Raw genomic sequence first — 18,584 nt, 5'->3', positions numbered from 1 at the left:
TTGACTATGGTATCAATTTTGTGTGTTCAATTAACTTAGGATGCGTGTTATTTGGACTGTGGGAGGAAACCGGAGAACCCGGGGAAAACACACGCGAGCACGGGGAGAACAAGCGAAACCTCGCACAGAAATGCCGTCTGGTTTAGTAGGGACTTAAAACAGAGGCATTCTTGCTGTGAGGCAACAGTGCTAATCACTGAGCCTCCGTGTCGCCCATCTGAAAAGGAGGGAAAGTAGGAGGGGTTCTTCAAGACGAAGATATTGAGATAAGAAAACTGGTTATTTATAGTGAGTTAGGAATCATCTGATTGGATAATTGATCATGAGCTGATGCTGGAACGGCTGAGAACAATCATAAGCATGTGATCCTCTCGAAATTTGTGTATAAATAAACTTCACGATATTTGCAACTTCTTTACTAATCAATAAACAGAAATTAGCCTTGGTTTATGCAGGCCACTGAATAATATTCAGTCTCCTGTATTCTGTCTTTCTGTTGTTACAATCAGGCAATGTAAAGACTCAGATTTGTAAGTTTTGACAAATTTACAGAAGAACAGCGTTCTAGTTGAGTGTGCAATAGGTGCAAATTTGTGCTGTTTTTTAAATTTTTTTTAAACAATAGCCGTGTTGATAAAGACTTGTTTGATTTATTGTGAAAATCATATCTGTCGGTGAGTGACATCATGACTGGTTAATATTACTGAAAATTGTGATGTTGATAATATTTGTCATCATTATCTGAAATATATAGAATTTAAACATCGAGACGGTATAACTTGGCATTTCTCTGATTTAATAAAAACATGTTGACATTTTTTCCATATACACATATAATTTTCTATTTATAAAAAGATTTTTGTTTGTTTTATTGTGTTACGTACTATAGTGCATTGATTTACAAACAGTATATCATATAATTCTTAGTGTGTGTTTCAGAGTCTCCGGTGAAGCAGGAGCTGCAGGATCAGCAGGAGGTGTTGGAGGGCAGATCTGTGAGTCTGCGCTGCTCTGCTGAGACTCTGCTCTTCTCCTCCAGCAACGCTCACATGGAGCTCCACTGCCAGAATCCCAGTCAGTGAGAGCAGCAAACTACAGGAGCTCATCATCTCTGATCTGAACTTCACTGCTGCTCAGCGGCACCACAGAGTCACTTTCACCTGCTCTATAAGCTACCAGCTGCAGGACAACAACAGAACAGCTCACAGCAGCATCACATTACATGTGCAGTGTAGGACTTTTACTGCCATCTGTTCTCTTCTCCTCCATAAGACACTCATAAATCTAGAGGTTTAATATCGTTCTCTTTCTTTTTCAGATGCTCCTCAGATCTCAAACTTCAGCTGTACCAATACTAATGTAACTGTGTGTTTCTGTGAGGTTGATGGGAATCCCTCTCCTGAAATGGAGTGGCATCTGTCTGAACGTCTCGTCTCAAACCCTTCAAACCTGTTCATCAGTGAAGAGCGATTGAGCAACACAAGCTTGAGGAACTTCATCTCTCTACAACAGTCTCTCACACACACAAACACTCTGCTGTGTGTCAGTAAAAACACTCATGGCAATGCAAGTCAACTGTTTCATCTGGACTTCCTTACTCAACAAAAATGTAAGTTCAGTTTTCAGTTTTCTTCATTTACCTGTTTAGAAAAAAACAGTTTTAGTTGATATATGTGGTCATTATATGACACGTCAGCAGAGTTCCTGTTCTGAGATTCATTCAATAGAAAACAAAGAAGCATCTGCCAATAATCTGTAAATGTCATAAATCATGCATCTTTGGCTAAAGCTGCAATGCTAAAGCTAATATTAATATTTTTCCACAGTTTTTCTGTGCCATTACAGTCATGATTATTTAGTTGTTTAAAGGTTAGATCACACAAAATTGGTAATTGTCATCACTTACCCTCCAAACCTTCTTGAGTTTCTTTATTCTTTCAAACACACTAAAATGAGGACTGTTAGCAATCAGACTGTAGCCACTGAATTATCATTCATTCATTCATTCATTCATTCATTCATTCATTCATTCATTCATTTTCTTTTTCTTTTCAGTCACTTTATTAATCAGGGGTCGCCCAGCGGAATGAACCACCAACTTATCCAGCATATGTTCTACGCAGCGAATGCCCTTCCAGCTGAAACCCATCACTGGGAAACACCCATACACTCTCATTCACACACATACACTATGGCCAATTTAGCTTACTCAATTCACCTATAGCGCATGTCTTTGCACTTGTGGGGGAAACTAGAGCACCTGGAGGAAACCCACGCCACTGAATTACATAAATTTATTTTCTTTTTCTTTGAAAGTAATTTTATGACAACCATTGTTGGAATATTTAACCAATTCCATGTGTGTTCAATAAAAAAAGGTCCTCTTTTTCTCTTTGTCTGTCCACACAGGCTGACATTATTATCAGATAAGGCATGCTCTGCCACATTCTGTCTTCACACCTTTAAGCACATCTCATTGTACAGGAAAGTTAAAGTTATTTTCAGATATCGGTGTCACTCTATTTTTCCAGTAGTTGCATCTACCTCTGCAAAATGCTAATTAGTACTCAGGCATGTCACAGAGAAGAAATTTGCATAATACTGTATATCACTTTAAGCAATCCAAATGTTTAATGAAAAGAAAATGTATTTCTTTTTCACAACACCATCCACTGTCTGTTTAAGAACATTTGTCAAAACGGTAATGGTTGTTTTGTTTAACAGAAAAAAAGAATCCTGTACAAGCTAACATTGACATAAGGCTGCACTGCAAAAAAAAATAATAAATAAATCTAAATACAAAAATTAATGAATGATTTTAAAAGATAGACACTAGATACAAGTCAAGTGCAGTGAGATAATTATATTTGGTAATATTTCTTGAAATAAGACAACTTATCTTGCCTTTAGCAAAGAACAAACGGTCTTAAAATGAGTATTATAATAGTATGATTATCCTAATTTGTGTGAAAAGGTCTTAAAACTAGAGTTGCTAATTTTTTTAATTGTAATTACTGTATATATTCTGTCTTAAACTGAGCCAATGTATTTAAAATTAAACAATATTATTATTTAAATTAAATCCAAATCACACATATTATCCACAATATTTGTATTCTGATTAATACAATTATTAATTGTTGCTTCTCAAAATATACTGAAGATTACCTCAACAAAACATAAAGTGTATTTTGTCACTAAAGAACAAGTATAAGAGTGATTGAGCAATTTTCTAATTGGCACACTTAAAATAAGTTACTGCAGCTAAAAATAAGAATAAGTCTAATTATTGAGTCTTTTTAATAGACAGACGTTATTAAGGAATCTATCTTTGTAATAGACACAAGTTATTACAACTAAATATAACAGGCTGGTCTTATATTATGTCTCCTATTGTAGTTAAGGAAAATTTGCACCTAAATTTAAGCTTTACTTACCAAGTAGGAAAAGAGACAAATAACCTTAAAACAATCTCACTAATCTTACACAATCTGATGTTGCATTGTATTCCTAAATCAAGATCAGTGTAAGATTTTTTAGCTTGACATAAGATTGTAATTCTTGAATACATAAGGAGTTTTTTCACTGTGAGTAATTGATGATAGAATATTCATATTTTGTATTTATATTAGTATTAATATTTAAATTTTTTTTGTATTAATATATTGGATTTGTATTTAAGACTGTCCAGTCATACTTGTGTAATTAAATCAGTCAATTATCAGCAGTTTTACAAACACTTTTTTTCTTTGTCAGGTAGAAATCTACACTTTATTCTGATTGGAGCTGCTGCTGGGGCTTTGGTGATTGTGATGTTGTGTGCAGTTACATATACATGTGTCCGGTAAGTCAAACCTTCTCTGTCATGTCCTTTAAATGGCACCAGCCCGTATGCTTATAATCTGATCGTTTTTTTTCCATTTTAATTCTGAACATCTGTCTTAGTGCTATTATTATTATTTTGGTGCATAATCATTCAGTGTTGTATAAGTGATGTATAGTTGTTAATGACTTTTAAAGTATGTCTAGAAGGATGCACTATAGATATAGCAAAAATAAGGAACTATTGAACAAGGAAAACACAAGGGACATATGGGAATTTGGTAAAATGTGTTTGGGAAAGAATATTGGAATAATAATTTGCATAAATTAGTTATGCACACACTGTATAGACCATCATGACTCACAGTTCTAGGTGTCAGAAGTCTCACAACACAGACAGTTCATGCAGAGATATTGTAAGTTTAAACATTACTAACCAAGTTTGCCCTTCAGATTGTCCACTAAGCTAAAAGTGAGTGTTTTTTCTCTATGTGGTCTAGATCTAGTAAAGACTGATGTTGAATGATGATGAGAGACTGAGAGTGTTTTTGTTTTCAGCCTCAGACAGAGACAGTAGACACGTATGCTTCTCTTCAGCCCTCTGCTCAAAACTCTGAATATGAAACTCTGAACATTAAGAAAAGAGGAGATACAAAATAAAAACATGTATAAAAATGTAAAAACAATGTTCACTTTGATTTCTTCACTCAGTTGTTTTTTCTGGATTAAAAAATCCAGGAGCAAACAATTACTTCACATAATTCATTTCACATGATTTAATATCTGACACGTAAAACAAAAACATGAAATGTGCTTTTTGTACACAATTAGGCTTAATTTAGTTGTTTTAATAAAGACTTATTTTCACATTCAGGCTCGTTTACTGCTGAGTTGTGCTAAAAAATTTAATTAAACAAACATGTTATGTGCATGCAGTCTATTAATTGTTTAATTAAATATTTTTTTGTCTTCTAAAATCATTATGACTAGCAAATAATATATTTTAAATGCATATTTTTACTTATACTGCTTGTTTTTCTCCAGTCTGTATCCATCTGCTTTCTGAACTGAAAGACGATCAACATAAATACAATAAATGTCTTTAAAAAGTGTTGTTGTTATTTAAAAAAAAAATTACAGTGTGTATATACACTTTGTATTATATATACATATAGTTAAAGTCAGCTTTATTAGCCCCCCTGAATTAATAGCCCCCTGTTTATTGTTTCCCAAATTTCTGTTAAATGAAAAGATTTTTTTTTCAAGTTTTAATAACTTGTTTTAATAACTAATTTCTAATAACTTACTTATTTTATATTTGCCATGATGACTGTTAAGTTTTACTAGATATATATATATAATGATGATATATGATATTGAAGGATGATATATAAAGGACCACAGAGACACCTGCATCATGAAATGCAGAGGGTTTTTTTTTCATTTGAAGTGCGATATCAAATTCAAAACAACACTCTTCCACCAGTTCTTAATTCATATGCGCATTCCGTACCTCAGTTTGTCATGGGGGCCATGCAAGAAATGTTTTTGAATGAAAGTGCCAAACTGCAGTTAAAGTCAACAAACTAAAAATGAAACACCCAAAATTACATAAAACAGAGGAAATGAGGATAGTGTGGTGACACAATGACATTAATCAATCTATGTGCTATAACATGTAAAACAGCATTGTGAAAGGATCATTCAAAAAGCAACTCATGTAAACACCTTTTTCATATTATTGTCTTATTCAGGTTATTCAGATGTCCATGTAAACGTAGTCAATGATGGGGAAGACGACTAATTTGACAGTTGTCCAAAGGACGAACAGCGTGTCCTTGTGACACCTTGCACAAGGAGGGCAAGACACAAAAGTTTGTTGCAAAAGAGGCTGGCTGTTCATAGAGCTCTGTGTACAAACACATTAACACATTAATAGAGAGGCGAATGGAAGGAAAAGATGTGGTTGAAAAAAGTGTACAAGCAATAGGGATAACCGCACCCTGGAGAGAACTGTTAAACAAAACCCATTTCAAAAATGTGGAGGAGATTCACAAAGAGTGGACTGCAGCTGGAGTCAGTGCTTAAAAAACCACTACACACAGATGTATGTAAGTCATGGGTTTCAGCTGTCATATTCCTTGTGTCTAGCTACACTTGAACAATAGACAGCATCAGAAGCATCTCGCCTGGGCTAAAGACTGGACTGCTACTTAGTGCTCCAAAGATATATTCTCTGAAGAAGGGCCAATTTAGCATTTGCTTTGGAAATCAGGGTCCCAGAGTCTGGAGGAAGAGAGAAAAGGCACACAATCTCTGTTGCTTGAGGTCCAGTGTGAAGTTTTCACAGTCGGTGATGGTTTGGGTGCCATGTCATCTTCTGGTTTTGCTCCACTGTGTTTTTTGAGGTCCAAGGTCAACACAGCTCTCTAGAGCAAGCAATGCAGAAGAGCTGAAGGCCACTATCAGACCAACCTAGGGTCTCATAACACCTGAGCAGTGCCATAGACTGATCGATTCCACGCCATGCCGTATTGCTGCAGTAATTCAGGCACAAGGAGCAAAAATATTGAGTGCTTATATTCCTTTTTTGTGTTGGTCTTAAGTAATATTCAAATTTGCTGAGATACTGAATTTGGGTTTTTTCGGGAAAAATTGTATTTATGTGGGAGAATATATTTACATATACTAATAATTCAACTTTTTGAAAATATTCTACTTATATGACTAGCACCTGTGTATATATTTATGTAGGTATGTACACACACGCACACACAGACACTTTTTTTTTTGCTTTTTTAAATATTTCCCAAATGATGTTTAACAGAGCAAGGGAATTTTCAGAGCATGTCTGATAATGTTTTTTTCCTCTGGAGAAAGTCTTATTTGTCTTATTTCAGCCAGAATAAAAGCAGTTTAAATTTTTTAAACACAATTTTAAGGTCAAAATTATTAGCCCCTTTAAGCTAATTTTTTTCGATAGTCTACAGAACAAACCATCGTTAAACAATAACTTGCCTAATTACCCTAACCTGCCTAGTTGACCTAATTAACCTAGTTGAGCCTTTAAATGTCACTTTAAGCTGTATAGAAGTGTCTTGAAAAATATGTAGTAAAATATTATATATCTAAACTACTATGTTTAGAAATGTGTTGAAAAAAATCTTCTCTCCATTAAACAGAAATTGGGGGAAAAAAATAAACGGGGTATAATAATTTAGGAGGGCTAATAATTCTGACTTCAACTGTATATATATATATATATATATATATATATATATATATATATATATATATATATATATTTAGTGTGTGCGTGTGTGTGTGTGTGTGTGTGTGTGTGTGTGTGTGTGTGTGTGTGTGTGTGTGTGTGTGTGTCTGTCTGTGTGTCTGTCTGTGTGTCTGTGTGTGTGAGAGTGATTCTTAGGACCCTTGTCACACAGGTGTCACAGCAAACCCCATGCTGTAATGTATGAATTTGGTATTTAGCCTCTTTGCTCAGGAAAACTTTAATCCATAACCTGTGATTAAATTTGAATTAGGACCTGTTCAGTGTTCTAAATATGATTAATTGAACTTTAAGGCAAGTATGACAGAAGTGTTGAAGAGTATTAAAATAATTTGAGTACATTTGTCCTGTCTGATCTTAAAGTTTTTCCTTCTCTTATTCATGCAAAGCTATGTGCAGAGTCATAGATGTATTGCTCTGAACAGAAACATACATTACCACCAATCCAGACTATATGCTGTTCGGTAGTGTTTAATGGCAGTGTATCTGAAAGGAATGTGAAAATTGAGACTTTATACCTACCAACACTTACAAAAACTGCTGAAAAGTTAAACAAAAACCGACGTTTTCTTGCACAGACATAAAACTGTCAGTCTTTTATACCATTTAAGAAATTAAAGAAATCATCTATAAGCTACAAAACAGCTCAAAGCGTAAAGCTCATGAATAAGTAAGTGACTGGAACCTCTCTTGCTTTTTAAGGTAAAACAGGTTGCAAGGTGTTGTCGACACAGGAAGTTCAGTCTTTGTGTGTGTGACTCTGTCCCTGTATGATGTGTAGCTTCACATCAGCAGCAGTGCAGTTCTTAACATTCGCATATCTGACACTGTAACAATCCATTTTTCCTTTTCTTTTTAATCTGTATTATTTTAATTTTTAAGAAAACACCTTGGCAGCTGCACTGGTTTCTGACTTGTTTTCTCATTTCTGGTAAATGCTGACAACAGTAGTTTTGTATTTTAAAGAAATCTGTTTGCATTAATTTGTGAGGCTTAATATATAATTTTCATGAGTTATTTTTTTACATTTTCTCCACAGGACTGAGTGTCTGTTAATGAAGAGATGAACACTGCTGAGAAAATCGTTTCTGTTTGTTTTCTCCTGCAAGGTTTGACTTTCTTTTTCTTCCCATCTAAGTGTGTTGAGTGTAAATCAGCTAGTTTAGGTGCTCATTTAGGGTTTCTGTGGGCCTAAAAAATTCCTAATTCTTTCTTCCACACTTTAAGTCAAGAAGGATGAACTTAAATGCAATTGAAAGACTTACAGATTGTTTTATATAAAAAAGAAGAGAGGATTAAGTGATCTGAAGCTCTGTCAGCTCTGTTTGAAAATGCTTTTTATATTTGAATAATTTTTTCTTAGATCATTGGCAGATAATTGTAATCTTCAACTTGCTTAATTTTGACAAAATATTCAACATTTATTATTTACACTGTGATTAGAAAGTAAAAAGCTATTCATTTCTTTTCTGTTTAGGTAAAATAAAATAAAATAAAATAAAAAGTCATACTGTGTATTTACCTTCAGAAATTCTGTGAAATAACTAGTAAATTAACTAGTTTAAATGGTAAACTGTTTAGTCTGTGCAAATTTAGAGACTTTTAACTCATTTCTCGTAAAGTGATTTATACACAAAATGTGTTAAAGTTGTACTTGGGGAACATTTCACTGTTGCTGATTTTCTGCTCCGATGTTAAAATGTCCATCAGGTTAGGTAATTGCTTTATTACCTTTGTAAAAAAAAAAACTCAGAAATGTGGATCTTAAAGCTTCAGTGCTTGTTTCTGCTTGTATTTAAAAGCTTTTCATCATGTGTGTTGTAGGTGTTTGCTGTAGAGATTTTAACATCAGTTTGCCGGAGAAGATTCAAGCTCTCAGTGGATCCTGTGTGATAATAAAGTGCAGATTTGAGATTAATGAAGAATATGATAAAGACCTCACTGAGAGAGCTGCTGGAGTCTGGTATAAAGACAACCGTGACAAGAGCAGCCCAGTGTTTAACTCCAGTGCATCAATGCAGAACTCTTTTATTAAAGGGAATCTAACTGGAAAATTATTAGACAAGGACTGTACCACTGTCTTTTATAATGTCACATCAAATCACAGTGGTCAGTATTTCTTCAGGATTGAGGATGAAGGTGGACTGAAATGGACCTACAAAGAAGACAGTGTTTCAGTAGATGTGATCGGTAAGTGACTTCATGACTGGTTAATATTAGTGTAAATTGTCTCATCTAAAGTGTATAGAATGAAAACTAGTGACTTTATAAGTAGTGGTTTCTCTGATAAATATTGCATTTTATTGCTGAAAAAAATTGAGATATTGTTTTGTTTCATGTTTGACACTGTAGACCTTTAAACATACGATATTTAATTTCTATTGAAGACCAATCTGTGTGTTTCAGAGTCTCCGGTGAATCCGCGAGTTGTGCTGTATGTGGATGAGCAGGAGCTGCAGGATCAGCAGGAGGTGTTGGAGGGCAGATCTGTGAGTCTGCGCTGCTCTGCTGAGACTCTCTGCTCTTCTCCTCCAGCAACTCTCACATGGAGCTCCACTGCCAGAATCCCCCTCAGTGAGAGCAGCAAACTTCAGGAGCGCATCATCTCTGATCTGAACTTCACTGCTGCTCAGCGGCACCACAGAGTCACTTTCACCTGCTCTATAAACTACCAGCTGCAGGACAACAACAGAACAGCTCACAGCAGCATCAAATTACATGTGCAGTGTAGGACTTTTACTTCCATCTGTTCTCTTCTCCTCCATAAGACACTCATAAATCTAGAGGTTTATTATCATTCTCTCTCTTTTTCAGATGCTCCTAAGATCTCAAACTCAAGCTGTTCCAGTACTGATATAACTGTGTGTTTCTGTGAGGTTGATGGGAATCCCTCTCCTGTAGTGGAATGGCATCTGTCTGGACGGCCCGTCTCGAACTCTTCAAACACGTTTATCAGTGAAGAGCGACTGAGCAACACAAGCTTGAGGAGCTTCATCTTTCTACATCAGCCTCTCACACACACAAACAATCTGCTGTGTGTCAGTAAAAACACTCGTGGCCCATCAACTCAACTGTTTCATCTGGTCTTCGTCCCTCAAAAAGAAAGTAAGTCTCAGTTATCAATTTTCTTAATTTGTCTGCTAAGATAAAATAGATTAGTTTGATAAATATGGTCATTATATATTTATAGTTTCTTTCTTTAGTTACACACATGGCATAGAGGTTTTTTTTGTCTTTTTGTTTGAGTTAGTGGCTGCTATCTCTGTCTGTTTTCCAACATTTGTCAAAATGTTTTTTTTTTTATTATTTAACAGAAGAAGTAAACCTTTTCAAACATTTTGCACTGCAAAATAATGACTACATCTAAATAAGAGAAATAAATGAATGATTTAAAATGATACAGACTTAAATGAAATCAAATTATCTGCCAGTGCAGTGAAATTGTTATACTTTGTAGGCTTTCTTGAAATAAGAAAATGTATAGGCTTTAATAAAAACAATGTCTTAAAATATTTATTATAATAACTTTTTAGACTGGATGATTTTCTTATTTTGTGCGAAAAGGTCTTAAATCTAGAGTTAAACAGGAGAATTCATCTTAATTTAAGGATTGTCATTTTATATTCTGTCGTAAAATGAGCTAAATCATTTAAACTTAAAACAAGATCAATGGTTTGCCGTGCTTTGCACGATGTGGAGGCGAAGGACCACATAACGAGCCAGCGGAGCGTGGTCGCCTCTGCAAAGTGCATTCAAATTATTTTAAAGCACAGCAAGCAGTTGATTATCCTGCTTATTTCATGGTCATTTGCTAAGGTAGGCCCATGTACAAGTTCAAACTAGTTTTGCTCTTTGCAGCACAGCATTTGTCTAAATTATTGTCAGTTTTGACATGTTCGATTTTTTAGTACCTCCACTGAATAAGCGGGAGACCTTCGCCTTCACATCATGTATTAAAATACTTTAATGCACAGCAAACCATTGATTATTCGTTGCAGCACACATACAAACCCATTGTCCACAATTATTTTATTCAAATTAGGACATAACAGTAGTTACAATGCAAAATTAATACTTGCTGCTTCTCAAATTATACTGAAGATTACTGCAGCAAAACATAACAGGATGTATTTTGTCACTAAAGAACAAGTATACAGTTGAAGTCAGAATTATTGGCCACTGTTTATTTTTTCCCCAATTTCTGTTTAACGGAGAGAATATTTTTTCAACACATTTCTAAACATAATAGTTTTAATAATTCATTTCTAATGACTGATTTATTTTATATTTGCCATGATGACAGTAAATAATATTTTACTAGATATTTTAAAAACACTTCTATACAGCTTGAAGTGACATTTAAAAGCTTAACTAGGTTAATTAGGTTAACTAGACAGGACAGGGTAATTAGACAAGTTATGGTTTGTTCTGTGTCGAAACAAAAATTAGCTTAAAGGAGCTAATAATTTTAACCTTAAAGTGGCTTTTAAAAAAATTTAAACTGTTTTAAAATAATTTAAACAATTAAGACCTTCTCCAGAAGAAAAAAATATTATCAGACATACTGTAAAAATTTCCTTGCTCTGTTAAACATCATTTGGGAAATATTTAAAAAAGAAAAAAATTCAAAGAGGGGCTAATAATTCTGACTTCAACTGTAAGTGTGATTTTGTAAGTGAGTAAGTGAGCATTTTTCATGACCAAACATTAAACAATTTACTACAGCTAAAATAAGGATAAGTGTAAAAGAACTAAAATAAAAATACAAGACTGCTCTCAAATTATGTTTCTAATTTTAATTAAGAAAAAAAATGTAAAATACATAACTTTAAGCTTTACTGTAAGTAGTTTTTTTGGCTTGACATAAGATTGTAACTCTTGAATAGATAAGAATTTTTTTCACTGTGTAAATGATGATAGAATATTAATATTTTGGTAAACTATATTTGTCTTTATGACTGTCCATCACTTGAGTAATTAAATCAGTGAATTATCAGCAGTTTTGCTAACACTCTTTTTTTTTTTTCTAGTCTTGAATCTAGTCTTTATTCTGATTGGAGTTGCTGCTGGGGCTTTGGTGATTATGATGTTGTGTGCCTTTAAATATACATATACATGTGTCCGGTAAGTGCATTAATGTGAATAAGAATATTATACACAATGTCTTTGCTTATGCGAACAAACTCGCATAATTAGTGTATTCATAACTTAATGTAGAACAAGCGAGAGTGAAAGGTAAACTGCAGCTGTTTTTTATATTCTTTTTACAGTTATTAAAGGAAAACCTGCTGCATCTTATTACATTATTGTGATTTGTGAATATTTTGTACGTCTCAGAAAACCTTGAACATGAAGAGCAGTTGCCAGTTGTTTTGTAATATCCATCACATACAAAGACATCAATTGGTCGTGTATTTTTATGAGTGACTTTTTGCCTCATTGCTTTTACTCAAATAAAATGTGAACTATTTTAACATGTATGTATTTTGTCATCAGAAAAAACAATGGGAAACTTCAGCCAACTATCCAAGAAGAAGGTGCTAAGGAAAGTGGTGAAATTACAGATGAAGTGAGTTACAACAGACACATAAATTCACACAGACGCTCATAAACACAGCATATTTAAAAAATCGTGAAGTTGCAAATTAACCTAAATACACATTTTACCAACCAGACTAGTTATTAAACACTACATGATTGCTGAACAGTTTTTAATAGACACAATCAATCAGGTGGAGAGTGTCTCTTGTCTCCATGCTGACTATGCAGTGATCCAGTATGGTTCTGGAGGAGCCGCAGAAGCAGAGAATTCAGTGAGAGAGTCTTCAAGATCAACAGAAGCACAGGTGATTGTGAGAGCAAATGAGCTTAATAAACAAACAGAGTCACAGCAATCAGAGGAAGAGCTGTTTAAAGAAGACTCTCAGCTTTATGCAAAGGTTAAATGCCATAGTCCATAGGGAACATCAGCATGGCTGTGGGTTTGAGCAGAAAAACAATTATTTTTTTTTAAGTGCATTAGAGTGTCTGCCTTGAATATTCCAAATTTTTCAAGCCTTTTTTCTTGTCTCATTGATCTCTATACATCACAATGAATTTGTTTTTAGTAGATTTTCATAAGTATATAATCTATAGATTTTATGCAATATTTGCTGTTTTTATTGCAAATGTGTGCACACCCTGCAATGAAACTTTACAAAAGTGTTCATTTAAGCTGTTGTTTTTGTAAAGCATGTAAACTGATTTATATGTGAAGATCTAATAAATGTTTAACAAATGAAAAGGATGTAGCGTTTATGAAAGAATATTCTGCACTGTAAAGTCAACATGCAAAAAAAGGAATTAATTTAATCTTTAGTCTCACATGTTCATATTGTATTCAACACACTGTAAAAAGAAATTCTTGCTGCCTTAAATATTTAGTTGAATCAAATGAACTTTTCTTGTCATCTCTACTTACATCAATCAAGCTGACTAAAATATTGAGTTAAACTTTGAATAGCTTAAAGATTTAGTTGAAACCTGATTCACTTATTAAAATAAGTTAAAGTAAAATAAAAACATTTGTTGTCATGACTTTTTGCTATATCCATTTTTACAGTGCATTGTGCCAGTGACTTGTGTAGCTTTTGCAAAAGTTTAATTTCACTAAGATCAAATTGTAGCGAAATTAGCTCAGTTTATGAATACAACGAGTTATTATTAGTTATTAATATTCTGAATTAACTTATAGTTAATTTAACTAAATAAATATAACAATGACTTCACCTGCTCGTCCGAGCGGACTCTGTAATTATTTATTTATTTAGAAAGGGAATTATAACTACTTGTGAAGTAGATGAATAGTTTAGAAGTTTGGTAAACTTGTTTTAGTAAAGCTTGTAGCAAATTAAGGCTCTATCGTTAAATTGACCTTTTCTGTGAGGCAAAGCAAAGACAATCCAACGTGGTTATAGCGTGATTTATTGACTAGTCTAACATATAACAAACTAACGTACAAAACATAGAAAAGAAAGGAAGCGAGGAAATAAAGAGTTAAGATAAAAGTTCCACACAACTATTAAGGACCACCAAGATTATAAAAACACCTTTTTGGTAAGGGGCACAGCTTTAACGCATAACTAAATACCTGGATTTAGTGGGTCTTTCTCTCTTTGTGCGAGTTTCTCTGATGCGTTGGAAGATTGAGTGCTTTAAGAAGTCCTTTCTTAAAGAGCCCATATTATACATGAAATAGAGTCATATTTTGGTTGTAAGGGTCTCCAACAAAAGTCTAATATGCATGAAAGGTCAAAAAACACTTTCATGCGACTCCCATATGAATCGTTCAGCGATTCATTTGTTCCCAAACCCCTCCTCAGCGCGAAGCTAATCTGCGCTGATTGGACCGATGACAGCCTGCTGCGATTGGTCGACACGGACAAGGCTTCAGCGCGAGACAGAGTGAAATGCCCAGCTGCTAATCAACAATATAAAAGTAGTCACAGTGCATACACGCTTCATAGTGGATTTTAGCTGCCAGTGGGTGAATGTAAATACAGACGATGGACTAGAAAATACTGACGACTAACTATTTTATAAAGCAAAAAGTCCAAGAACTGGCGAGGAGATCTCCTAGCCCGTCACAGTCTACCTGCTCTTTTCACACACACACACACACACATGCGCGCACACACACACACACACACACACACACACACAGGGCCGGCGCCACCTCCCTTATCACCCGCGTCCTCAGTTATACCCCCCCCCCCCCCCCATCTTCAATTTCAACCCACCCCCCCTGAGGGACACTTCTGGAGACCTTCTTTTCGGGTTCTTACTGCCCTGGTTCTGGGGAGAAACTGAGTTTTAACTATGGGTCAATTCACAACCATTTTCTACTGACTGACCAATGGTTTTGAGCGGGAGATTTTCTTTGTTTCTGGACCACTAATATGCATGATGAGGGTCCTCCCGAAAAATACGAAGAGACATTAACTCTGAGCATTAAAGAATACAATCCGTATAAATTATTATCATGCACTCAGCATCATGTGTTGTAAAATAGCAGGAGAAACGTATTGATACTAAACACGACTCTCTAAACACACATTAGATAGCATCTAGGCATTTCTATACTACATAAGTATATGTATTCTTATGTTCTATACTACATAAGAATGACTTCATTAGTGCATTCATATACTAGTTTAACTACTTTTGCTATAGGGCAGAGCATATAGATTACAAACACACGTTACATATCATTTGAAGTGAGTTTTTGAGTTCTAATAGTGCTTTTTAATAGTGTGTGTCTTTGGGTGTGTGTGTGTGTGTGGGGGTGGGGGGTGTCAAAAAAGGTGGGGGTTTTCTTTTGGAATGTCTTGGGTTGCAGAGATGTAAACAAGGGGGCTTTCTCCCTTATCAAGCAAGTTTGTTTGTTGAAGTTTATGACAGTCAGCAGTACCTATTCAGTCAGTATATAATTTTAGTAACTATTCATGCAGCACACATTAACTCAATCTCATGTAGCAGAAAACCTGAACTTGTGATTCAGAAAAACGAAACATGAGCAATCTTCAATCATGACCAGTGAATCAGGAAGTTTGTTAGCCACCTTTTTTACACTTTTCACTTCTGGTAAGTCTTACACTCTTTTTATTTTCCTGTAGACATCTCTTTAGATGTACTGTTCAGATGATAAACTTAAAGTTTGTTAAATACTGTAGCAATTTATGGATGTAAATACATGTGGGTAACACTTTAGGTCACAATTCAAGCTAGTAACTGGCTTATTACCTGCCTATTATTAAGATATTAACTGTTTATTATTAGTTATGAAGTATGATCTAATTCTGCATCCATTATTCTATTCAAAACCTAAACCCGACTTCTACCTTACTAACTATTAATTATCAGCTAATTAGTAGTTTATTAAGCTAGTAGTGTAAGTTATTGTTTGTTAATACTGTGAAATTTGACCTAAACTAAAGTGTTGTGTTTTCACACAGGACTGAGCTGATGTTAATGAAGAAATATACAGTGAATAGAAAATCATCATGTATTCTCTTAAAAGGTGAGGTTTCCTTTCTCTTCTTCACATCAAATTTTAACAATAAAACACACATGTTTATATGACATCTATCACTGATGAGTAATTCCCACACATGCAAATACTGCAAAATAACTAAGTTGTCACATTGTTTAATAACCATAATTCCATAAATGTTTTTGGAAGCTCTCCAGCAAGCACTTGCACTCGCATTCCTCTTTTTTTCAAGCAATAATAGAAAAAACAACAACAAATACTATTCACTATACTACTATACCATTCAAAATAAACTATATTGACAAGAACTATATTGTCACCATGGCCTTTAAGTGCTAAAAAGGCATGTTGTTCTTAATGCTGTGTTTTCTTTGAAAATTAGGGAGGAAGTGAAGTACACATTTATAACCACTTTTACCTACAGTACACTGTCTTAGCAAGAAAACAAATTCAGAGAATAGAGAAGTCAGTCCTGAGATAAACTCTTGTATCTTTTGTTTGCAGGTTTGTCATTTTGTATCTAATAATGTTTTAAATGTAGTTTAGCATCAGTTCTGGCAGGCCATGTTAGTCAAGCTCAACTAATCCACTTCAAGACAACAATACCAGTCACAGACTTCCCATAATCCCACAGTTTCATCCTCTAGTTCACAGTCAGCATTTATATTAATGTCACTGTAATGAAGAACACTGATGTATTTCAGATATCATTAATGTTGATTTGATTCTGTTCGTGTGAGGTTATACTGCAACTTCCTTTCCCTTACTTCCCATAATTAGTCCCTTAAAAGCGTTCTTGCTCAGAACAGAAGCATACGGTACCATCAGTCTACACTGTGTGCTTTTTGTCAGTCTTTGATAGCAGCAGTGCTGACAGAAACACAATTACAATTTCTTTTCTATCCAAATTCTAGGACCACTTCAAGTAAATTCTTAAACAATGTCCTTTTTTTGGTTAATTCAATAAGGAAAATAAGGAGGAGATAAGAAATTAACCTTATTTTTTTTTCTTAAATACGTTTTCTGAATGTAATGTATAAGTTATTGGACAAATATTTTGCATTTTGAGACTGATGTCGATACAGGAAGTTCAGTCAGTATTTAAAGTTTGTGTCTCATCACACTCCAGCTCAGCCTCACATCAGCAGCAGGGCAGTTCTTATCGTTGCATTAATACATGACAATTTTTCTTTTAATTTCTAAAAAAGACCTGGTTTGACTGTTTTATCATTTCTGGTAAGTAAGAATATTCAGTTTACATTGGTAAAGCTTTACAGTAAGTGTGTATTATTGAACATGAATTAACGATGAACACTATCTATTATGCATTACTTAATCTTTGTTTATGTTAATTTACACATATTTATTCTAATGCTTCTCTTTACATGAACAGTTTAATTTGTTAATTTTTACTTATACACTAATGTACAGTATATGGTAATGGATTAGATAACATGACTGATTGAATAAACAACACATTTATTCAGGAATAGTACATTTTTGTTTATTTAAACTTACAAATGCAGTAATGTGGTAGTTAATGTGTTACTTAACATGATCAAACAATGAACGAGGTTCATAAACAATATTCAACATGCATGTTATTATTGTTAGTGGACTCTTTCAACATTATCTAATCCTAATGTGTTAGTAAGCTTTCTTAACTCTGCTAACATGATTTGTCACTAGTAGTGCTTGTTATTAATTCTTAATTTTTTATAAATATTTTTTATCATATATCTTTTTATGTTTTAACATGATAAAGACTAGCAAATTTATCACTGTTGTATAATGTTATAAAGGTTCTAAAAGTTTAAATGTTGTGTATTTTTGTAATCACTGTATAGATGTTAGTAACACATGAGTTGATATTGGGATTGGTTTAAGTCATGTAATGAATAACATGCAATTTGAATCTGAAATTTCCACATTAACACACAAAACAGCGTTCATTTAGAACTCCTGTGTCCCGACTTTGATCAGGAACCCAGATTCTATCCTAAGCTTTACCTGTTAGTATGCATTAGTATATAGTAAATTAAAATGAGCAAAGATTGCGTAGTGATGAATCTGAGTCGTTGTTTATTATGTTCATGTTAACTAATGCATTAACTAACACATTACAATAATTGCAAGTTTACATTAACAAAGGTTTAGTTTGAATAGATGCAATGTTTGTTGTTGTTTGATCATTTTATTTAATCCTTTATTAACAGATTATGCACAATGAAGTCATTGTTCACCATTAGTTCATGTTGCTAATGCATTATCTCACACATTAATATACGTTTAGTTACGATTAAGGTTAAGTAATTCTTAACAGATGTGTTGTTCATTGTTAAATCATGTTGACTAATGTTAACTAATACAACCTTAAGTGTTACCTATGTGAAAGCAAAAGTGTGTGTTTCTCTACAGGATTGAGTGACTGTCAATGAGAAG

The 18,584-nt window shown here is 34.0% G+C and overlaps 1 protein-coding gene across 1 annotated transcript in view; it reads left to right on the top strand.

The window, feature by feature from the left end:
* The window catches only part of LOC130223520 (uncharacterized), a 40,623-nt gene extending 27,552 nt beyond the window's left edge, over positions 1 to 13,071 (top strand). The window contains 10 exon segments of the mRNA XM_056456362.1: positions 1,319 to 1,609; positions 3,757 to 3,844; positions 4,323 to 4,327; positions 8,173 to 8,220; positions 8,936 to 9,301; positions 9,518 to 9,838; positions 9,926 to 10,216; positions 12,142 to 12,235; positions 12,608 to 12,680; positions 12,820 to 13,071. Of these exon segments, the coding sequence (XP_056312337.1) occupies positions 1,319 to 1,609; positions 3,757 to 3,844; positions 4,323 to 4,327; positions 8,173 to 8,220; positions 8,936 to 9,301; positions 9,518 to 9,838; positions 9,926 to 10,216; positions 12,142 to 12,235; positions 12,608 to 12,680; positions 12,820 to 13,071 (1,829 nt within the window).
* Positions 13,072 to 18,584: the final 5,513 nt, after the last annotated feature.

The sequence above is a fragment of the Danio aesculapii genome, chromosome 4 (genome assembly GCF_903798145.1).
Source record: "Danio aesculapii chromosome 4, fDanAes4.1, whole genome shotgun sequence".
NCBI lineage: Eukaryota > Metazoa > Chordata > Actinopteri > Cypriniformes > Danionidae > Danio > Danio aesculapii.
Note: the sequence above shows the minus strand (reverse complement) of the source record. Positions and strands in the feature narration are given on the sequence as shown.